The 23050-nt window shown below is 35.7% G+C and overlaps 1 protein-coding gene across 1 annotated transcript in view; it reads right to left on the reverse strand.

The window, feature by feature from the left end:
• The window catches only part of LOC150106522 (voltage-dependent calcium channel subunit alpha-2/delta-1-like), a 174987-nt gene that overhangs the window by 12773 nt on the left and 139164 nt on the right, over window positions 1–23050 (reverse strand). The window contains exon 6 of the mRNA XM_090393425.1: window positions 15852–15925. Coding sequence (XP_090249551.1) covers window positions 15852–15925 — 74 coding nt within the window. The remainder of the gene's footprint in view (window positions 1–15851; window positions 15926–23050) is intronic.

Below are 23050 nucleotides of genomic sequence, written 5' to 3' on the forward strand. Positions count from 1 at the left end.
GCTGATTTATATAAAAAGTAGGTTAACTTGAAGAAAGAAAAAAAAAGGATCCTTGTGTACACCTACAATTGAGAGAGAGAGGAAAAGAGCTAGTCTTTAGAAGAACAAAGGATTTGAAAACAATGCAGAAATGACATTTTTTTTTAATTCTAGGTATTTTTTATGCATGGTCTGCAAGCCCAGAGTGGCTGTACTGGTGAAATCAGATGTAGTCATTGCGTTCTGAGATTCTGATATTTGCTGTCCTGCCTGTTTGGCCAAATTAGGACAATTTACAACTGCAAGGGACCTGGTATACACCAGGTAGGTCTAGGGGAAGTGGTTGGTCTTTAGTGGAGCGGATAAGGGATGCCAATTTTCTATATGGTCTAGTCATGAGGTCAAGTCACGTTTTTTTAGGATTTTGTTTATTTTTTCCAAGGTGCCTCAGATGTAGGGAATGGTGACGAATTTAAAGTAATCTTTTTTGTGAAGGGGGGGAGGTAGGTTGTGGATAACTGGTTTTAGTGTTTTTTTGGAATTTTTTTTTTTGGGGGGGGAAGTTAGTCATTGGCTGAGAAAGTGTTAAGGATGCGATTTAGTTCAGTAGTTAGGGTTTGGTCATTTGAACAGATTAGTTTTGCCCTGATGAATAGTGTCTTAATAACTCCATATTGTTGTGGGGGGGGGGGACTGTTGGTGAATGTATCTGCCTGTACTGGTGGGTTTTCTATAAACTTGGTTTTCTCAGTTTAACATTTCCTTAACCTCCTTAAATCCTTAACACTTCCTCAGCCAATGACTACCCCCCCCCCAAAAAAAAATCCAAAAAATACTAAACTCGGTTACCCACAACCCACCTCCCCCCTTCACAAAAAAGATTACTCTAAATCCATCACCATTCCCTACATCCGAGGCACCTCAGAAAAAATAAAAAAAATCCTAAAAAAACATGACTTGACCATATAGAAAATTGGCATCCCTTATCTGCTCCACTAAAGACCAACCACTTCCCCTAGACCTACCTAGTGTATACCAGGTCCCCTGCAGCTGTAAATTGTCCTACTTTGGCCAAACAGGCAGGACAGCAAATATCAGAATCTCAGAACGAAAGGACTACATCCAATTTCACCAGTACAGCCACTCTGGGCTTGCAGACCATGCTCTGGATACTCGCCACAGAATAAGGTGGAAGAAAGCCACAGTAATACACCACAGCAAGTTCAAATATGAAAGACTATTCATGGAATTAGCCTCAGCCTTTAGGAATATGCCAAACCTTAACAAATTTGGGTGCATGAGACTGCCCCAAATTTGGGAAACATATATCAGAAGAACTTCAGCCCAAAGGCCAAGAACACCTAATATAGCCCGCCAGGGGGCACTATCAGGACTTTAAGAAAACGTTAGCTTCCTCGCTTCATTTCTCATTTGCTGTTATGTAGTACTTGCATGCACGTTTCTTTATCTTAAGTTCCCATGAAGATGGCAACGTGACGTTGCCGAAATAGCGGAAAGTATATATTAAAGTTGATTTAATTTATATTTCCAGTGAACGCTGTCAATTCCTTAAGTATTTAGTTATCATATCATCCCTTTTCCATCTATCTACCAGTCTCTGTAACCCACAAATCTTCAACCTGTTGAAAGTTTATTTTCCACTTGGTTAGAGTATAATAAATTTAGTTTAATCCTTTATCCAAGTGTGAGCAAACAAAGTTTGCGCCTGAAAGTATCTTCAGGGCTGGGTTAAGGTGATACAACACCAGGGCAACTCGTTGCAAAGGTGGAGCAAGATACCAACACTCCTATCTTAGTATCTCCTATAATGCAAAACACATCTCCTTGCAGATATGTCTAATGTTATGCATTAAGGGAAGGGCCACTACCCAGACCGGTTTCGACCTTTATTGAGGTCTCTTCAGTGGGAGCCAGGCCCAAGTCGAGATATCAGGCAGAAGCATTAGCATGGTTATCTCTACCTATAGGAGTTGCCAGTTGGTGTTGTACCACCTTAACCTAGTCCTGAAGATACTTTCAGGTGCAAACTTTGTTTGCTCACACTTGGATAAAGGATTAAACTAAATTTATTATACTCTAACCAAGTGAAAAATAAACTTTCAACATCTTTCTCTAAATCCAGAGTAATTTATTAAAAAAGGTTGGCACACCAACTGGCAACTCCTATAGGTAGAGATGACCTGCTAATTCTTCTGCCTGATATCTCGACTTGGGCCTGGCTCCCACTGAAGAGACCTCAATAAAGGTCGAAACCGGTCTGGGTAGTGGCCCTTCCCTTAATGCATAACATTAGACATAACATAACACCTTTATTGAGGTCTCTTCAGTGGGAGCCAGGCCCAAGTCGAGATATCAGGCAGAAGCATTAGCATGGTTATCTCTACCTATAGGAGTTGCCAGTTGGTGTTGTACCACCTTAACCTAGTCCTGAAGATACTTTCAGGTGCAAACTTTGTTTGCTCACACTTGGATAAAGGATTAAACTAAATTTATTATACTCTAACCAAGTGAAAAATAAACTTTCAACATCTTTCTCTAAATCCAGAGTAATTTATTAAAAAAGGTTGGCACACCAACTGGCAACTCCTATAGGTAGAGATGACCTGCTAATTCTTCTGCCTGATATCTCGACTTGGGCCTGGCTCCCACTGGAGAGACCTCAATAAAGGTCGAAACCGGTCTGGGTAGTGGCCCTTCCCTTAATGCATAACATTAGACATATCCGCAAGGAGATGTGTTTTGCATTATAGGAGATACTAAGATAGGAGTGTTGGTATCTTGCTCCACCTTTGCAACGAGTTGTGCTGGTGTTGTATCACCTTAACCCAGTCCTGAAGATACTTTCAGGCGCAAACTTTGTTTGCTCACACTTGGATAAAGGATTAAACTAAATTTATTATAAATCTTCAATCTGTTCTCAAAAGGTTCATTCCATAGACTTGCTACCATCTTGGTCACTCGCCTCTGGATCCTCTCCACTTCTTCCTCATCACCAAAAAACCTGGCACCTAGATCTGTGCACAGTACTCTAGATGGGTTCTTATCAAGGCTTGATAGAGAAGAACGATAACCTACTTTTCTCTGCTCATCAGAGTATTCTTCAGTAACCAAGTAATCTGATGAGTTGCTTTAGTCACTTTTGCTATGTACCCCCCTAAACTTTAACTCCCTATCCACTAACACTCCCAAGTCTCTAGCTTCGTCAATTTCCTGGGGTACACTTCCACTAATGTGGTATACAACTGGTAATCTTCTCATCCCAAAATGCATAACCTTTCACTTTGAATCAAACTGACATCCATTCTCCTTTGCCCTGTGGAGTATTCATAACTAAAAATTCACACATATACACAGTAATTAAATTTTTTTAATAATATGTAGATATTTTGTCTTAAGTATCATCTTAAATATCTTCTCATTTCTAGACAAGATCAAAAACCTTAATCCTCGCATCAAATTCACACTAGAAAAAGAATCATCACAAGGTATCTCCTCTCTTGATATACATATCCAATGAAAACAAGATGGTTTCATTTCCACTTGTGTGTATCGTAAACCAACTTTTTCAGATCGTTACATCCGCAATCCATCGGCTCACCATCCATCTCAAAAATATGGCATCATAAAATCTTTGGTATCCAGAGCACACAAATTTTGTTCCTCTAAAGAATCTTTTAAACAAGAATTGGAAATTATTAAAGATGCTTATTAAATGGATACAATCCAAAAACAATTCAAAAAATCATCAGCCTCTTCCCTACACATCAACCGACCATATAATACCATATATCAAAGGCATCTCAGAATGGAACGTCTGTCAAAAATTATGAAGAAATACAAACTCACCACTACCTATAAACCAATCAACCAGATCCTCAATTTCCTACCTTCTCCAAAAGACAAACTCTCGCCTATGATGCCACCTAGCGTGTACAAAGTCCCATGTACTTGTAAGATGTCTTATATGGATAAACAGGAAGATCTATAAGTAAAAGCATCTCTGAACATCAAGACCACACTGTCTCTTATCAAACCACAGAAATCTGGCCTCATACAACATGGAGTTGAAAACCCTCACCATAGGATCCAATGGAAAAACACCAAGCTGCTACATAGATCCTTATATAAACATGAGCATTTATATAAAGAAAGTGCTGAAGCCTTACGTAACAGATCCAATCTGAACTGCAATGATCTCACTATCCCAAAAGTCTGGGAAATTATTATCCTCAATTGTATAAAATTAATTTATCAGATATAATTTAACTTAATTTTACTTATAGCCGAATTTTTTCTCCCCTCAAACACGCTACTGTGTGCATAGAGGGATTCGAATGTAAGCATGTGCACTAACTGTTCCTTTGAATGTAATTCCTAGTATTGTTTTATAATAACTGTACTGATGATGTCTTAAGATGCTTAAGACGAAATATCTACATATTATGAAAAAAAAATTAATTACTGTGTAGTGTGAATTTTTAGTTATTTCTATCATATGCATTATAACAAATGCATTTAATTGGGAACAACCTCCTCTTCTCTTGAGTGACTGCATACAAAGGCTTGTCGTTTACTAAAGATACTTTCTCAGCATTTTTATTTTAAGTCTAAATTACACAGTTTTGGAAATTGTTTATATTATAAAGTATTAAAATTTGTTTTCAAATATTGAAAAAGAGTACAGTTTTGGCATGAATAAAAAAAATATATATGGAAGTTTTATGATTTATATGCAGATTTAAAATTTGCAAAATGTAAAATATGCAAACAACAGAACATCTGGGTGATACAGAAAAAACGATATACACACCTCTGATTAAGTATGCAAAAACACAATCATACCAATGAATTTGTAAAACAAAGCAATCAATCTGAAATAAAATTTTAAAAATACTAAAATTGAATAATCTAAAAAAAGGATGTAGATGACAAATAGACCAAATCTTTGCATTACATTATGGCTGAAATAATTGCAATGGATAACAGGCCATACTCAACTGTTCAAAAAGAACTTCCATGGGTAATAAATAAAATTATTCTGCAGCACAATTTCTCAGAACAAATTTCTTTCAGCACCAACTGCCAGCATATTCATCAAAAAAAGTTTTTTTTCAGTAGCTGGAAATGAAACCAGACATACACTACTCCCAAAAACACTGAAAATTTTATTTTCAGTGTTTTTGGGAGTAGTGTATGTATATCAATATTTCCTACTTCATAATTTATCTTGAATTCATTTATTATTAAATCCATAATTATTCGCGATATTTCAAATTTTAAATTAAAAGTTCCATTAATATTTTTATTTTGTTATTTAAGTACATATGTGCAATATTTTTTTTCTGAGTTTTATCTTGTATTGCTTTTTAAGTAGTTCCCTATAAATTAAATAACAGTTTTATTATATTGAAAGGGAGGATATCATGGCTCCATCTATATTTTATAGTCAAATGTGGAAAGAAACTAAAAAAATTTAGCAACGAGCTTATGAAAACATAAGTGAAATGGTAATTCTCATCAGAGACCAGATTTCAAACTACTCAAGTTCAAAAAACTTGTAGCCACACATAGAAATGAAGGAAAACACTGATTCAGTACTACAACAAAACTATGTTAGAAAGTTAAAGACATCATAACTGAACTCTTGGTGCATGCATAATAAAACATGAAAGTATGGAGGCTGAGAGGGTTACATTTATTATAAATAAGATAACTGAATATAGAAAGAAACTTAAGTTTTTTTCTACATTTATGAGTAAGTTCCAAAAAAGTTACTAAAAAACTTGAAAAGGTTATGTTCTCAAAAACTCTCAAGTAAATTCAAAATTTTTAAGTTTCTTTCTATATTTGGTTATAAAATATATAGTGATCAATAATATCCTCAATTTCAATGGCTCACTTATATCAAATTGAAGCCATTTGGCACTATACTTTAATATTTGAGAGTAACATTTAGGAAAAGCAAAAATTTTATTTTCCATTTTTATCAAAGAAGAGTCTAAAAGTCTTCCTTTGGGCTATGTAAAATAAACAGAAATAGGAGGCATTGTATATACAGGGTGGTTCAAAATTCCATGTACAAACTTTGAGGGGAGGTAGAGAACATCGAAATCAACCATATTCACATAGGAAAGCATGACCGGTAGGTACTAACAGGGATACAAAGATACAGAAATACTACATGGCGGTAAGTAGTGTAAAAAACTTTATTAGGTGTAACTGAATAGTTCAACAGTAGTTGGATACAAAATATGGTAAACAAGGTGCATGTCTGCCATCTCAGCGTTCGTAAAATGACACGTTCTTCGTACGATGTCAAAAGCTTGAATGAGGAAGCCCCAATTGTTCACCTGGAGCATTGGCGAACAGCGTCACCTATCACTTTCGGGTGCCGTTCGGTCAAGCTTTCCTATGTGAATATGGTTGATTTTGATGTTCTCTACCTCCCCTCAAAGTTTGTATGTGAAATTTTGAACCACCCTGTATATATAAAATGCCTCCTATATACAACATATACAAGGGTGGTCTGAAAAGTTCTCAGCCTAACAATGAAACAACGAATTTATAATTTGAAAATTATTTTTTTTATTTTTCAACATAATCTCCCTTAAGACTAATACATTTATTCCAGTGATGCTCCAGTGCCATTATCCCATCCCTGTAGTGGTTCTCAGTAAGATCTGAAAAATACCCCTCTAGAGCTGCAATCACCTCTTGATTTGAAGAAAAACATTGACCAGCGAGGAAGAGTTTTAGTTTTGGGAAGAAACAGAAGTCAGAGAGAGAGAAAAATCTGGGGAATAGGGTGGATGATCCAACAATTCATAGTGCAGATCCCTTAATTTTCTCATTGCCAAAACACTTTTGTGGGCAGCTGCATTCTTCTGATGAAAGATGATTTTTTTCTTCAACAAACAGGGTCTTTTCTAATAAATTTTTTCATCTAGTCTGGTTAAAAGATCGGAATAATATTCCCTGGTTATCATTTCATCCTTTTCAAGATAATCAATAAATAAAATGCCTTTAGCATCCCAAAACATCAATGCCATGCCCTTTCCCGCTGATTGAACCGACTCTGTCTTCTTTAGTGCTGAACAACTGTCTTCTTGTTTTGACTGCTGTTTGGATTCTGGTGTGTAACGGTGAATCCAAGTCTCATCCAAAGTAATAAATCGATGCACAAAATCAGTTTTATTCTTGTTAAAATGCTTCAAGCACTGTTCAGAGATTTTCATGCGAGTGCATTTTTGATCTGCTGTGAACAAGCATGGCACCCATGTTGCGCAAAGCTTTTTCATTTGCAATTCTTCATATGAAATATATCCTACACATTCTTTTGAAATGCCTGTAGTCTCAGCAATTTCACGTACTTTGACTTGCCAGTCATCCAATACCATATTGTGCACTTGATCAATGATTTCTAGTGTTGTTACACTTTTTGGACATCCTTCATGTGGATCATCTTCAAGGCTGGTATGGCCACATTTAAACTTGGCGCAGCCCATTTCTTAATTGTAGAAAATGAAGGAAAAGAGTGCCTGTAAACTTTTATGAACTCCGAATGAATTTCTTTTTGAGTTAAATCTTCTTTCACAAAGAATTTTATAATCACACGATACTCAATTTTATCCATTTCAAGGGATACAGACAACACTCTTGCTTCAGACAGCTGTATAAAACAAACTACTTGATAGAATGACTTGCAATTTCACATGGATGCTTATGGCAGATGTACCAACTTAGAAAAAAAAAATCTTGCCGATAGTGTATGGTCAAGGCCGAGAACTTTTCAGGCCATCCTCGTACTATATCGATGGTGCTGTACTGCAGGAAGTAGATGAGATTAGAGATTTGGGAGTGATGGTTCACAGTAGACTGAAGTTTAGAGGGCATGTTGCTAGGGTTGCACATTATAGTGCTGCTATGATAAGAAGTACTCTAACATGCAAGGATAAGGAAGTGGTTGTGCCTCTGTAGAAAGTACTGGTCAGACCACACTTGGACTATTGTGCTCAGATCTGGTCACCTGGTTTTCAATGTGATGAGGAGACATTGGCAAGGATTCAAAGACGAGTGACTAAGACAATATCAGGAGTTTGGAATGATGGCTTTGAAGACAGGTTGAAGAGATGTGAATTGCAGAGGTTGGTGAATAGGATGAAGAGAGGTGATATGATAGAGACGTTTAAGTTAGTGAGAGGATTTTATCAGATTAATTCAAAGGGGATTACAAAAAGAGTAGAAGGTGAGAGGGAAAGAACCAGAGGTCATTCCTGGAAGTTATATAAAAGTGTGATGAAGAAGGGTGTCAGGAATAGGAATTTTAAATGGAGAATTCTCAGTGAATGGAATGCAATACCAGGATGTGTTGTTAATGCAAGGAGTGTTAAGGAATTTAAGATTCTATACAATAAATATGTTGTCAGTTGAATGAACCTCCCGCGATGAGTCTGTCGACTCATACACAAAATGTTGTTCAAGTCTAGTTTGAGGTGGTTGAAGGTGACAATATGAGCTCGATTTAGGAAAGTTTTGATGATGGCTATTTTTTTGAGACAGATGAAGTCTGTACACCAGAGGAAGAGTGGGAGGGCAGGATGTCTAAGAAGGCTAATTTTCTGACCTTTTCTAGCTGTATAACAAAGTTGATACAGGAGCACAAGCTGTTAATTTTAGTAAAAAAAACAAGGACATAGTACTTTAGAGGAGGGGCCAGATGGCAAAAACATCATCTATATAGTGCACCGAAAACAATTTGGGTTATATGGAGGAGAACACAGTGTCTTTGAAATGAACAGGGAAGAAATTGGATAACACAAGGAAAAAAGGCTCCCCACCTAAATACCTTCAATTTGTTTTGTATAGTTTATTTTGGAAGCGAAAGTAGTCAGTGTGTACAACAAAATCCAATATTGATTTGTACGTATTGATTTTTTTTCTTCTCTCTCTCTCATTCGAAGTCAGGCTAGGGTCAACAGTTGACCAAAGCAATTATCCTGTAGCTCAGTGTAGTGCAGGAAATGTAGGTTTGTGTGTGTGTGTGTGTGTGTGTGTGTGTGTGTGTGTGTGTGTGTGTGTGTGTGTGTGTGTGTGTGTAGATGCTATGATGAACTTGAAAGAAAAATCTATCTTAGAATCAAAGAAACTGCACTGAACTCTGTCCACCTTAAAGTTAATCTCAGTAACAACTTTCCTGATTGTTACTCCTCTGCTATTAAGCCTGAGTAAGATCAAGACCTTGTTCATGAGCACAACAACAACAACAACACAACTAGTTCAAAAATTCATTCAATTGTTAGCAATCCATTTGTAATTTTGTCTTCCAGAAAGACTTTTTTTTTCTTTAGAAATAAATAGCTTTTCTATTTTGTTATTCAGCTAATATAGTCATACAAGTTACTTTTAAAAAATGTCCAAAAGCCATGTGAACCTAATCCGTGAAATATATATATATATATATATATATATTTCATGGATTAGGTTTACATGGCTATATATATATATAAATATTGCCTCCACAGCTCAGTCAGTATAGACTAAAAGTGAGTCAGCTGGTCTCATATGGAGGTGGAGGATTTTTCTCCCAGAAACTCAGGTTTTTCATCCCTCAAAACAGTCTTCCAACAAGTCCCAACACACATGTGATCACAACAAGTCAGTTAGGATCACACATGTAAGGTCACATCATGTTACAAAAAAAAAAAAAAAAAAAAAAAAAAAAAAAAGAGGCTGACCCCAAATAGATGGGATAAGGCACAAGAGAAAGAAGATATATATATATTGATGACCTTGATTTAGGTTGACATGTCAAGTGTTATTTCATTCTAATTAAAGTAAGTACTCTAAACATGGCAATTTGACTCCAAAATTCTACACAATGAATTATATAAATTCCTTCCATATCTTAGATATTATCTTTTAATAGGTTCTTTTCAGCATATCTTGTAGATTACTTGAAAAACTTCCTGAGAGAAGGTAATATCATGATTTAAAAAAAAGAAAGAAAGAATTCATTAGCATATTTGTTTTCAAATAACCAATATAATCAGAACTCACTTGAATTTTAGTCCTTATGGCTCCCATGGAAGGAATAGGTGTAAAATAGCCTGCAATGATAAAACTGATTGGAATAGGTATATATATATATATATATTATAAGGACTACATTCAAGATGACATTCTTCAAACAATAAATGATTATCATACTGTTGTGTCGGGAAAAAGTGATGAGTCATCCCTTTTTCCGACCCAACATTAGGTTATCTCAGAAGGAGTGGATAAGGACATACTTATGCCTCCGGACAGAGAATGTACCAACTAATAATCCAAGAACATGTAAATATCCAAATGTGTAAATTCTAAACAGTGTTAAAATAGCCCATGAGTTTAATAGGGAATAATTGTAAAGGAAATAAGGTATAAAATCATGTATAAATTGCCAAATAAATATGTATAAACTAGTACAAGTTTTAAGCCATGTAAAGACAGTTCGTGGCCACTGCGTCCAATCGGCAGCCGCCGTATGCATAACGACACCACCAAGTGAGGGAGCTGTTTTGAAGTATATAAGTTTCGGTGGGAATTCGAATTGCTCTCTTGTCTCCTGGTTTCATTGGCACCTAGTTTCCTGTTGGAGAGCTGTGTAGAGCTTCCTGCCACGTGTAGCAAGAACTTCCCCTTGCTATGAGTGTTACGTGGGTCAAAGCTGCAAATACAATGTGTTAAGATCCCTGTGTAGAAAGAGCCACTGATGAAGTCAACATCAGTGTACAAATCTGTGTATGAGTGTTTTCGTTTCATGTGGAACAAAGGAATAGCAAGGTCGCCATTAGAGAAGGTACAGTAAGCAGACCAGAATATCCAGTTTAAAGGCAAGAACGGTAAGCGGAAGATTTTCTTATATAAAATGTTGAATTAAAAGGTAACCATGGAGTAAGGAAACAGAAGTTAAGGAAACATGCTATTTCCATGTAGTGCTATAAGAACTGCCTGCAAGTTTGGACACTTTGTCTACAATTAAGAAGAAGGCATATTAGGCTCCAGCCAAACAGGAGACCGAGGTCCGAACTGTTTGTGTGATTAAAGAATAGAAATGTTATATTGTTAGATCGTAAATTAAACATTAACTAGAATTCTGGGGGAGGTTTAAGTGAGGATATAAGTAAAATTGCCCCAGAGGAATTTATGTCTGAGTTATAGGATTGTTCTGTGTATATATGAGATTTACAAATGTGATAATATTAGGTAAAGTTAATTTAAGAGTCTGAGGATAGATATATGTATAGAAGTGAGGAATTTATGTCAAGTAAGGGATTACAGTGTAGAAATTTTTTTAGATGTGATTAATTAAGTATAGGGAACCCAGACTCCTTTTAGATTGAGGATTTAATTAACATGTCTTTGTGCCAAAATAAATGTGTTTCTTTAATTACAATCAAATGAGTTTGTCATGCTTTCTGCGGATTGAACTACCGTTTGGAAAATTACGTACTGTGCATAAAAAGGGAAACCCATTAGTGATATAAGAAAGGGACCATGAATGCATATTTCTTGATCCCTGCCTTTTTTTCTTTAAATAATCTTGTATAATGTATCAGAATTTGGTTGCCGGCTAGCGCAGTCATTAATCAATATAAATTTGTCGGCAAACGAATGTCTGATAGCAAGTGATAAAATTTAATGTTAACTGTAAGGCATAAGTAAAGATATAACAATAACGAAGGTCCCCCCCCCCCCCCCAACAAAAGATATAACAATACCTTAACTTTTCTAATATAGATATAAAAATAGACAATAAACTTCTAGTATATGATATCATATTTATCATTCTTCACATTTTTCATAAAAATGCAAGTAAAAAATTTATATTTTCAAAACAGAACGTTAAGGGAAAAAACCATTCATTTGTATATTAATTTTTTATTTTATTTTGATTAAAGAATTCTTCCATGGGTAATCTATTTTATCTATTTGATTATATATTTGATAGACAATAGATCATTATCTATTGTCATTATTAAATTATTAGCTACATGTATTAAATACTAATTGTTTCAGTTATTACTAGATTGAATAATAAACAAATAAAAAAGAAAAGTTTGTGATTTCTTTAAACAATGATTTGCAATAAGAAGTAATGCAGCTCTCTTGAGCAAGTGCCAGTTTTTTTTTTTTTTTTTAAACTGGAAATCAATAGGGGCACTACACATTGTTACAGTATATTCTGTAATTTGAATTTTCTAAACACTGTAACAATGCACAATGTCCCATACCATTTACAATTTTCCAATAAAACCCTAGTACTTGTTCAAAAGAGCTGCATTACTTCCTATCACAAATTAGTGTTTAATGCACTGTGTAGGACAAAAATATAACATTAAGAAGTTTTTCTTGTAAATTTTGTACATTTTGAAATCACATTTCATTATTAATACGTTCGCTGCCACGCTACTTTGGCATGGTCTGTTCCCCTACGCCGAGCAGTTTTACTTCTTCAAGGTCAGTACGATAATCTTGTTACCGGAGGTAAACGTCCTACGAGTATACTCGTAGTTGGCTTGTACAGAGCATATACGGTCTATGAGAATACACAGTTTTGATGCTAGCCCCACAAGCCAAGCATTTTCATTTCTTCAAGGTCACTACAATAATCTCATTCCCGGCGGTAAGTGTCATACGAGTATACTCGTAGCTGGCTTGTGAAGCAGGTTTACCCACTACGAGTATACTAGTGGTTGGCAGCGAACGTGTTAATCAAACCACTGGTTTAATTAATAAACCAATTACTATTATTCTAAAATAACTAAGTAAAAATTTTATTGTTAAAAATTAATATCTGTCAATCATTTTCTACTAATATTCATTCTGAAAATGAGGAACCTTAGACAAATAATAAACATATATGAAACATTATATTTATGGCTATTTTGCCTGCTTCTGTTTAGGAGTGCCCCTGTTTAAATGTCATTGGCTTTTTACTCATGGATTCTTAGGGCATTGTAGATGTATATTTACCAATAAATATACGTAGCATAATGGAAGAGAAATTTACACATACCTTTTTCTGGGTGATGTGGCTTTTCTTCTTTCTGCGATGTCCAAACTACTGTGTGTGGGGGGGGAGGCAATGTGGGAGAATTAAAATAGAAATATAGAAATGGAAAAAACCAAGGTTTTTTTGAATAATATATATATACATATATATTATATTATTAGGGATGGGCAGAGCGTTTTTTTATATTTATATAGGGTGGGAAAGGGTGAAAGGGGTTGAAAACAGCAACTGATTTTTGGAGGGGAGGAAGGGGGTTGATGGGGTGCGGTCCATTTCGATTATGCTTGGTTGTCGTCTATACACATTGAGGAAGTGGATGCTATGTCAGGTCAGGTAGGTGCTTCTGCTTTTGAAGTGTTTGTGTTATCGCCTATTGGTCGGGGTTGTGACTTCAATTTTATGTTGTGAAACTTCCAAACCTCGGAGATTATGTAGGGCCTGTGTACATTGATAGAGTTCGCGTCACATTTTATGGCTATTGTTTCTGATATTCTAAACGTTGTTTCATTGTTTTGTCTGTCTACTATGATGGCCTTGTCGATCTGCAGGGTATGTTTTTGATCAAGGGCGTGAACAGCTATTTCCGTTTTTCCTGTGCATTATATTCAATTTTTCTTTTTGATGTTGCATTTTTCAGTGTTTGAATGTTCTGGAATAGGGATGCTAAAAAATGAAAACAAAATAGACAAAACCACAATGAAAAACCCAACCCCCACACCCCTTGTATGTTCGGACAAATAAAAACCCACACAGATGGGTACCCGATAAGGCCAACAGTCTCCTACAAAAACACCACCATGGCACCTTTATCAAAATTCGTAGCAAAACTTCTCAAACCATTAATCACAACGTCTAACTTCATGATAAAAACACGGATGACCTTTTCAAAAAAATAAAAAACCTAACCCTATTCCAGGAAGACATCCTCACTTCATTGGATGCGGCCTCTTTATACACCAACGTGGACATCCCCAGAACTTTAGACATCGTACACACACTACTCACAGAAGACCACACCCTACACTCTCGTACTAAACTAACTCCCAATGACATTATTAACTTAACAAAACTAATAATCTCAGCAAACTTCTTCAAATTCAACAACAACATATACATTCAAATCTTGGGACTCCCCACGGGCCAAAATATCAGTGGACAACTAGCAGAATTATTCCTAGCACACATAGAATCACTCCTACTCCCCCCCCCCCCCGGCATCACCTTTTATGGCAGATATGTGGATGATATTCTGTGCATTGGAAATCCTACACACACACACACATCACCACCTTAAAAGCATCCCTAAACAGTTACAGCAATGGACTAAAATTCACCATAGAAACCGAACAGAACAAATCCATCAATTTCTTAAACTTGACATTAACCAGAACACACAACAAAATAGCCACGAAAGTACACCACAAACTCTCACATATCGGAAACTACCTCCATTTCCACTCATGCCATCCATATTCCATCAAAAAATCGGTCATCTTATCACAATTCATAAATGCTTACAAATTTTCAACCAATCAGAGTAATCTAAATGCAGAAATAAAAAAACTAACACAGATCTTCAAAAATCGCAACTATCCCACACAACTAATAAATTACGCACACAGGACGGCCAAAAACTGCCAAAACAATCCTAGTACCAAAAACAAACTTCCTAACACAAAAAATTATGAAACTACCATACACCCAAAACACATACAAAGTCTATAAATATATCTTCAAACATACTGACTACAAACTGGTATTCACCACAAACCAAAAATTTGCAAATCTCCTAAAACCTACTAAATCTCATACACAAAAAGAAATGTTTGAACACCACAATGTAGCCTATAAATTTCCATGCCAAAAAGCTGTGATATCACCTACAGAGGTTCCACCATCAGGTCTTTATGAGCAAGACTACAAGAACACTTCCTCGATTGTAACATCCTTATTCCAGAACATTTAAACACTAAAAAATGCAACATCAAAAAGAAAAATCGAATACAAAGCACAGGAAAAACGGAAATAGCTGTTCACATCCTTGAACAAAAACATACACCACAGATCGACAAGTTCATCATAGTAGATAGACAAAACAACGTTTAGAATATCAGAATCAATAACCATAAAATGTGACGCGAACTCTATCAATGTACACAGGCCCTATATAATCTCCGAGGTTTGGAAGCTTCACAACATAAAATTGAGGTCACAACCCCGACCAATAGGCGATAACACAAACACTTCAAAAGCAGAAGCACCTACCCGACCTGACATAGCATCTACTTCCTCAACGTGTACAGACGACGACCAAGCATAGTCGAAACGGACCGCATCCCCTTTCCCCCCCTCCAAAAATCAGTTGTTTTCAACTCCTTTCACCCTTTCCCACCCTATATAAATACAAAAAAATGCTCCACCCTCCCTAATAATATAATATATATGTATATATATATTATTCAAAAAACCTGGGTTTTTTTCATTTCTATTTTAATTCTCCTACATTGCATACCCCCCCCCCCCACAAAACACACAGTAGTTTGGACATCGCAGAAAGAAGAAAAGCCACAACACCCAGAAAAGATATGTGTAAATTTCTTTTCCTTTATGCTACATATATTTATTGGTAAATATACATCTACAATGCCCTAAGAATCCATGAGTAAAAAGCCAATGACATTTAAACAGGGGCATTCCTAAACAGAAGCAGAAAAAATAGCCGTAAATATAATGGTTTGTTAAGAGGAGTAACATGGGAGTTTTCCCAGAAATAATATTCATATATGGAACAACTTACAGGATAATTATCAGATTGGCATACATCTAAAAATATGTCAAGCCACGTATAACTTTTGTCTTCAATTCTTATTACTGAAGATGAAGAAAAGAAAAGAAATCATACTGAAAAATTCCTAAATGATTAAAACAGCATGTGTCCTGAGAGAATATAGAGAAAAATGCAAGAATGCTAAATTATGTGTAAAATTAGATAAACAAAAGTCATTCTTATCTTCTTACCCAAGTTAACCTATTATTTTAGCAAAAATGATAAGAAGATGGAAAATAAATATCTTGTAGGTGCAAAAATGTTCTGGACACTATAGCAAATATTTAGAAATGAAGGAAAGAATAGTGTAAAAAAAAAATAAATAAATAAATAAATAAGAGATCATAAAGGTGGCATAAAATCTGAATATAAGGATATATGGAAGTCAAGAAGTATGGTGGTATAAAATTCTTACAGTGGCTGCACTGCATAGTTCAAAAGGCCTGGACAGAGGGATGAATTCCTAATGATTGGAGTAGAGCTCTTATAGTACCCATATATAAAAAAGGGATATAAAACTGAATGTGAGAATTACAGACATATTTCCCTACTGAGTGTTCCAGACAAGATTTATGCAAGTATACTTCAGAAACGGTTGAGAAAAATTGTGGAAGAAAAGCTTGGTGAAGAACAAGCTGGATTCAGGCCAAATAGAGGCTGGCAGGATCAGAACTTCACTTTACGACAAAAAGTTGAGAAAGCATAGGAATATAGCAAAGATCTGTATTTAAGTTTTGTCGATCTGGAAAAGGCATATGACAAGGTGCCAAGAGAGAATACGCTACAGTTATATGGTGTCAATGGGCCATTATATCAAGCAATACTTAGTCTTTATTTGAGTTGTGAGTCAGCAGTTAGAATTGAAGGAAGTACAGGAAGATGGTTTAATGTTAAATCTGGTGCGAAACAAGGATGTACATTATCCCCTCTGTTATTCATTATCTATATGGATCACATTATGAAGGAAAGTGGTATTAAAAATGATCAGATTAATGTCAGCTCTTTGCTTTATGCGGACGATGTTATACTTCTAAATAAATCTGCTACAAGTTTGCAAGATTCCCTGACTAAATTGAATAACTGTTGTAATAGATATGGTATGAAGGTCAGCAATAACAAGAGAAAGACAATGAAAATAGGCAGAATCATTGAAAATGTCAACTGCATTGTGAATGGAGAACCTGTGGAACAAGTAAAACATTTCAGCTACTTAAGGCACGATTTTTAGTGAAGATGGTAAATTAAATATGAAAATAGACAACAGAATCAACAAAGATGGTATGATAGGAAGTCAATTGAATAAATTCATATGGAATAAGAGAAAAATTAGTCAGAAAACTAAATTAACTGTATACAAGACAGTGTTCAAACCAGTTTTAACTTATGGATCTGAGAGCTGGATCAGAAGCAAAACACTTGACCAAAGACTAGAGACTGCAGATATGAGAGTCCTGAGAAAGATTAGAGGTGTGAACAGATGGCATCAATGGCAATATCATATTAAAAACAAGGATATTAGAAAAGAATTTGATTGTCAGCATCCAGGAATGGGTTAGCAGAGCTAATCTTAGGTGGCATGGTTACTTAAACAGAATGGGCAAAGAAAGATTAGCAAAACAAGTGTTCTCTGCCAGGTTGGCAGCAAAACGACCCAGAGGAAGACCGAGATATAGGTGGATTGATACGGTACAAAGTGCCTTAGAAGATAGAAATATAAGATCTGATAATGTTGGAGTCTTGAGAAGTAACAGACTGATTTGGAGGAAAATTGTAGATAGAAAGTTAGTAATGATGTAAATTTTTCATGTTGTACTATCATATCCTGTACACCCCTTGAGGGTACATGTAAGGAATTTGATGATGATGAGGAGGAATAATTGCTTTAAAAGACTGTTCAATGATGCAAGTTGTGATAGAAGAGTGGTAAAAATCTTCAGGAGAAATGCACTCAGAAGTATATATATCAGTACATGAGGTAGAAAAGCCATGCTCAGATATGAAGGTATAAAAGATTTACAATGGCTACAAGGCATATTCACATAGACTAGTTCTTCTTCTTAGGTGGCATCTTCATATTGAAGATTCACAATTATGGATTTCCATTTTACTCGATTTTCTGCCATTTTTTTGATGTCGTCGTATAATTTAGTTTTCGTCCATTCCAGAACATCGTCCATCCATGTCCTCCTTCTCCTTGTTTCTTTTATCTTTCCTTCTAAAATTGCATTATTCAATTCTCTGGCTGACCCTCTCATTGTATGTCCAGCCATTCTCATCTTCCTATTCATGTCTCTGACTAGAATGATGACATATTCATCATTCGTAGCACCTCTACATTTGTTTGTTATTTTATCTCTCTATGAAATTTTGAGGATTCTTCTATAGCACCATAACTCGAATGCTTGTATTCTTCTCATTATCCATTTATCTAATATCCAGTTTTCACATCCGTAATTTAAGACTGACGACACATATGTTTTAATTATTCTTAGTTTTGGTTTGGTGTTGATATTGTTTCTGATGATGTATCCTTTATTCCAGAAAGCTGCTTCCACCTTTTTCTGGTTTGTATTTCTTCTTTCCTTTTCCAAGTCTTTGTGAATATACATCCAAGGTAATTGTATGTTTCCACTTGTTGTATGTTATGACCTAACACTTTTAGTTTGCATTTATTAGGTGTTTAGTCTTTTTTCAAGTTTAATTCTATTCTATACTCCTTTCCATTTTGGATTATCTTGGTTAGCATTTCTTCCAATTCAGTATTTGAATCAGCTATGAATACAGTATCATAAATATATCTTATATTATTTATACATTTTCCATTGATCTTGATTCCTATTTCTATTTCCTCTATGTTCTCCATTAGGTGTTCATTATACATTTTAAATAGTATTGGGAGGAGATTACGCATTATTGTCTTACTCCTCTTTTAATGTCCATGGTCTTCTCATATTCTTGCAAGCCAGCTTTCTGTCCCCAGACCAGTTGTCAAATTATATTCAGATCTTTTTTGTCAATATCATACTCTTTAAGGATTTCAAATAATTTATTGTGTTTGACTCTGTCAAATGCCTCCTGGAGGTCTATAAAGTGCACATGCACCAATATGCCTAATTCAATTGTTCTTTTAGTTATATAAGATAGGTTCCAGATGGAATTTTTTGTGCCTTTACCTTCTACAAAACTATTCCGTGTTTCACTAATTTGGGTCTTTATTTTTACATTTTTACAGAGAAAAATGCATGTAGTAATAAGGGAATGGAATTTCTGAAATTCTTGAGGGACAAATGTCTTAGGCAACATGCAAGAGAAGGAACATAAGGTTCAAGAATTTTGGATTTGGTCATAGCATCAGAAGAGATGATTATAACTGAGATGGCATCTCTTTATCCCAGTTGGAGAGAGTGACCATGTGGTTTTGACTTGGAAGATGATTACACATGCAGGAGTATCAAAGAAAAGGGAACGTATATGTAATTATAAGGCGGGTGATTATAGTAGCCTTAGATATCATTAATACTTGGGAAATTGTGGTGGAATAACTGTTAACAGAATATAAGCTGTATTCCATGAATGGAAAAGAGGACAATTTAGTGTAATATGGATGACAAACAATATCAAACAGGAACTGCAGGTGAAAAAGAGGTTATGGAAGAGATACAAGGAGACAGGTGGTGAGCAGATGAATGAAGAATATAAGACTCAAGGCAGTGAGAGTGACTAGTATGGTAAGGAAGGCGAAACTGGAATATGAGGAGAGATTGGCCCTAAGATCCAAAGTAAATCTGAGGGAATTTTTTAGCTATGTGGCCAGTAGGAGGAGAAATGATTGTGTATGAATGACATTGTTAGATAAAAATGGGAATAGAGTGACTGATGCAGAGGACATTGTGGAGTTGTTCAATTTATCCTGAAGAAGTAGGTTTTAATACTAGAGGGTTAGGGAAGGTTGGAGGTTTAGAGGTGCTAGAGGGAGAAGTGTGTTTCAAATACTGAGTACTTTGGATGTCAATAAAGCTGTAGGACTGGATGGAATTTGGCTATGGGTTTTGAGAGAATGTGCTAAAGAACTGACAGTTCCGCTGAACTGGCTTTTCAATGAGTCTTGCTACAGGAAAGCTACCAAAGGAATGGAAGGAAGGTAAGATATTGCCATTGCTTAAGGGCAGTAGCAGACGGAAGTGCCAAATTATAGACTAATTTGTGTTCCATCAGTAGTTGTTAAGATCTTGGAGAAATTAGTAAGGGACCATAACAGCATTGGGCAGATGAGGGTAATGTTATCTGTGAGAGGCAACATGGATTTGTTAAGGGGTGCTCTTGTTTTAGTAATATGATTGCCTTTTATAATAAAGTAACAAGAGCAGTTGATGAGCAAAAGGCATGTTCTACCTTTTTTTTATTTTTAATAAGCGGATATTTAAGTTGCAGCACATGAGTTTAGATGTCAGGTTAGTCCACTGGATTCAGGATTGGCTATCTGTTAAGTATCAGAGAGTTGTGTATGGTGGGGCAATATCAAGGAGGCAGAAGGTTACATTGGGTCCCACAAGGCTCAGTACTGGGACCTGTATTTTTTAACCTTTATATCAGTGACACTGTCAGTAGATTGCAGGGGAACGTTCAATTGTTTGCAGATGATGTGAAGCTAGAAAGGGTTATTAGTAATAGTGCAGATGTGGTAGCTCTGCAAGATGATTTGAATAAAATTTGAATGGACAGATGGGCAAATGAATTGGAGTATTGATTTAATGCAGCAAAATGTAAAGTTTTGAAGTTTGGAATATATCGATGGGAGGCAGAATACTCTGTTGGAGGAAGCAGGGAAGACAAGATCTCGAGGTGATGATTGATAGAAACCTAAAATTCAGGGAACATACTGCAAAGGTAACCCAGAGGACTGCTGCAATACTGAGAATGACACTGACTTGCAGAGATAAGAGAGTTATCATTCAATTGTATAAATGCCCTAATCAGATCACACTTGGACTACTGTTCTCAAATTTGGTCCATAGGATTTGAAGGGGATAAATTAACTGTGGAAAGGATACAGAGGAGGATAACAAAGATGGTTTCAGCACTGTATAATGTTGGTTATGTTATGAGGTTTGGCTGAGGAAATGTGGACTGCAGAGTTTGGTAGATAGAAGAAGGATAGGTGATATGATTGAGACTTTTAAATTGTTGAGAGGTAGTTACAGGGTTGACACTGGGGAGTTCTTTCTCTTGGTGGAACAGGGGTAAGGAGCGAGGACAAGCAGCCATCCCTTCAAGTTGTGAAAGAAAGCTGTGAGCAAGAGGGTGAGCAGTGATTGAACCATGGAATGCATTGCCTGATTGCGTTGAGAACATGAATAGTCAATGAGTTCAAGGAGTCATATGACAGTTTTGTGTTTTCTAGGAAGAACCTCCCATGATGAGTCTTTTGACGACATGGGAATGTGAATAATATTAATAACAATAATAATTGATGAAGTAGTTCTGGTCCTTAATTTCCTTCTTCAATTTTAGGAGTTTCCGATTTTCTTTTGTCATGGTATAGTTCAGCAATTTATTCTCTCCACCTATAAATAATATCCTTGGGCTTGACAATAATTTTTCCATCATTTCCTTTGATAGCTCCTTTAACACGTTTTTTCTATTTCTTTACATTTTTCATTGATTTAGTCTTGTTTTACTCTTTTATATTTGTATTTCATTTGCTTATCTAATTTTTTACATTCTTCTTTCTGTCCTTTTTTGTTTTTTACTTTCCTTCATTAAGACTAGTAATTCCACTGTCATCTGTGTTTTTTTCTCGCTCTTTCTTTTTTGCCAATAACCTTTTTTTTTGCTGTACTAATTATTAGTTCTTTAAGGATTTCTCAGTTAGGGTTTTCTTTGTTTTTCAGTTATTTACTTATTTCATCTTGCAATGTTTTTTTTTTTAATTTGCTTTTAAATTTTCTAGATGCCACTTCACTGTCTTCGTTGTATTCTTTATTTTCCTAAGTTTTATTTTAATTGTCATTAACAGTAATCTGCAGTCTGAGCCACAGTCTGCTCTGGCATTATTTTCACCTTCTTGACACTGTTTCTATATCTTCTGCTAATCAGAATGAAGTCTATTTGGTTTTTCTGTGGTTCCATCGGGAGCACTCCAAGTGTGTCTTCTGCTTTGTTTCTGTTCATAGAATGTGTTTCCAATTATTACATCATTTTGGTTGCGAAAGTCCAACAGCCGTTCTCCTCTGTCATTGATTTGTCCTAATCCATATGGTCCTATATGCTTGCTTATCCTTGTATTTCCAATCTTTGCATTCCAGTCACCCAGCACAATTATAACTTTGTCTTTATTTTCTCCATATTCTTCTATTTTTTCACTTATTTTTTCTTAAAATCCTTCTACTTCTTCATCTGGGTCTGTGCTAGTTGGTGCATATACTTGCACGATGATGAGGTCTTTAGGGTGCAATTTTACAAGTACAGAGATTACATGCTCTGATTTCCTGTATATTGAGATTATGGATTTTTCTAGTTCTTTTTTCAAAATAAAGGGAACTTCTTCCTCTGCACTTGGTTCTTGGGACCCCTGTGTAGTGTTGTATTATGGATAGAAGCAAAAGAAAAATGCCATGCAATCTGACTAGCCATTAGCTTTATCCAGCAGCATGTCAGACAGGACATGTGAAATATGCTACTGCAAGAAAAGACAACTCACGAGGATTGCCACCTGGCAATCTATTAAAGAAATGAATCAAGCTGGGAAACTGGCGAATGTAAAGAAATGGAGGGGAAAATGGGAATCAATATCTTAGGAATAGGATAAATGTTTTGGAGAAATGCAGATCAATTTAATACATGTCTTCCAAATGGAAAACAGTATGTCATCACATCAGGGGGAGAACAAAACATACTGTTTTCCATTTGGAAGACATATTAAATTGATCTGCATTTCTCCAAAACATTTATCCTATTCCTAAGATATTTGATTCCCATTTTCCCTTCCATTTCTTTACATTCACCAGTTTCCCAGCTTGATTCATTCCTTTAATAGATTGCCAGGTGGCAATCCTCGTGAGTTGTCATTTCTTGCAGTAGCATATTTCGACATGTCTAGCCTGACATGCTGCTGGATAAAACTGATGGCTAGTCAGATTGCATGGCATTTTTCTTTTGCTTCTATCCGT

Source organism: Typopeltis vanoorti, chromosome 5, assembly GCF_054136105.1.
Source record: "Typopeltis vanoorti isolate ZY-2024b chromosome 5, IOZ_Tvanoo_1.0, whole genome shotgun sequence".
In the NCBI taxonomy this organism is placed as follows: Eukaryota; Metazoa; Arthropoda; class Arachnida; order Uropygi; family Thelyphonidae; genus Typopeltis; species Typopeltis vanoorti.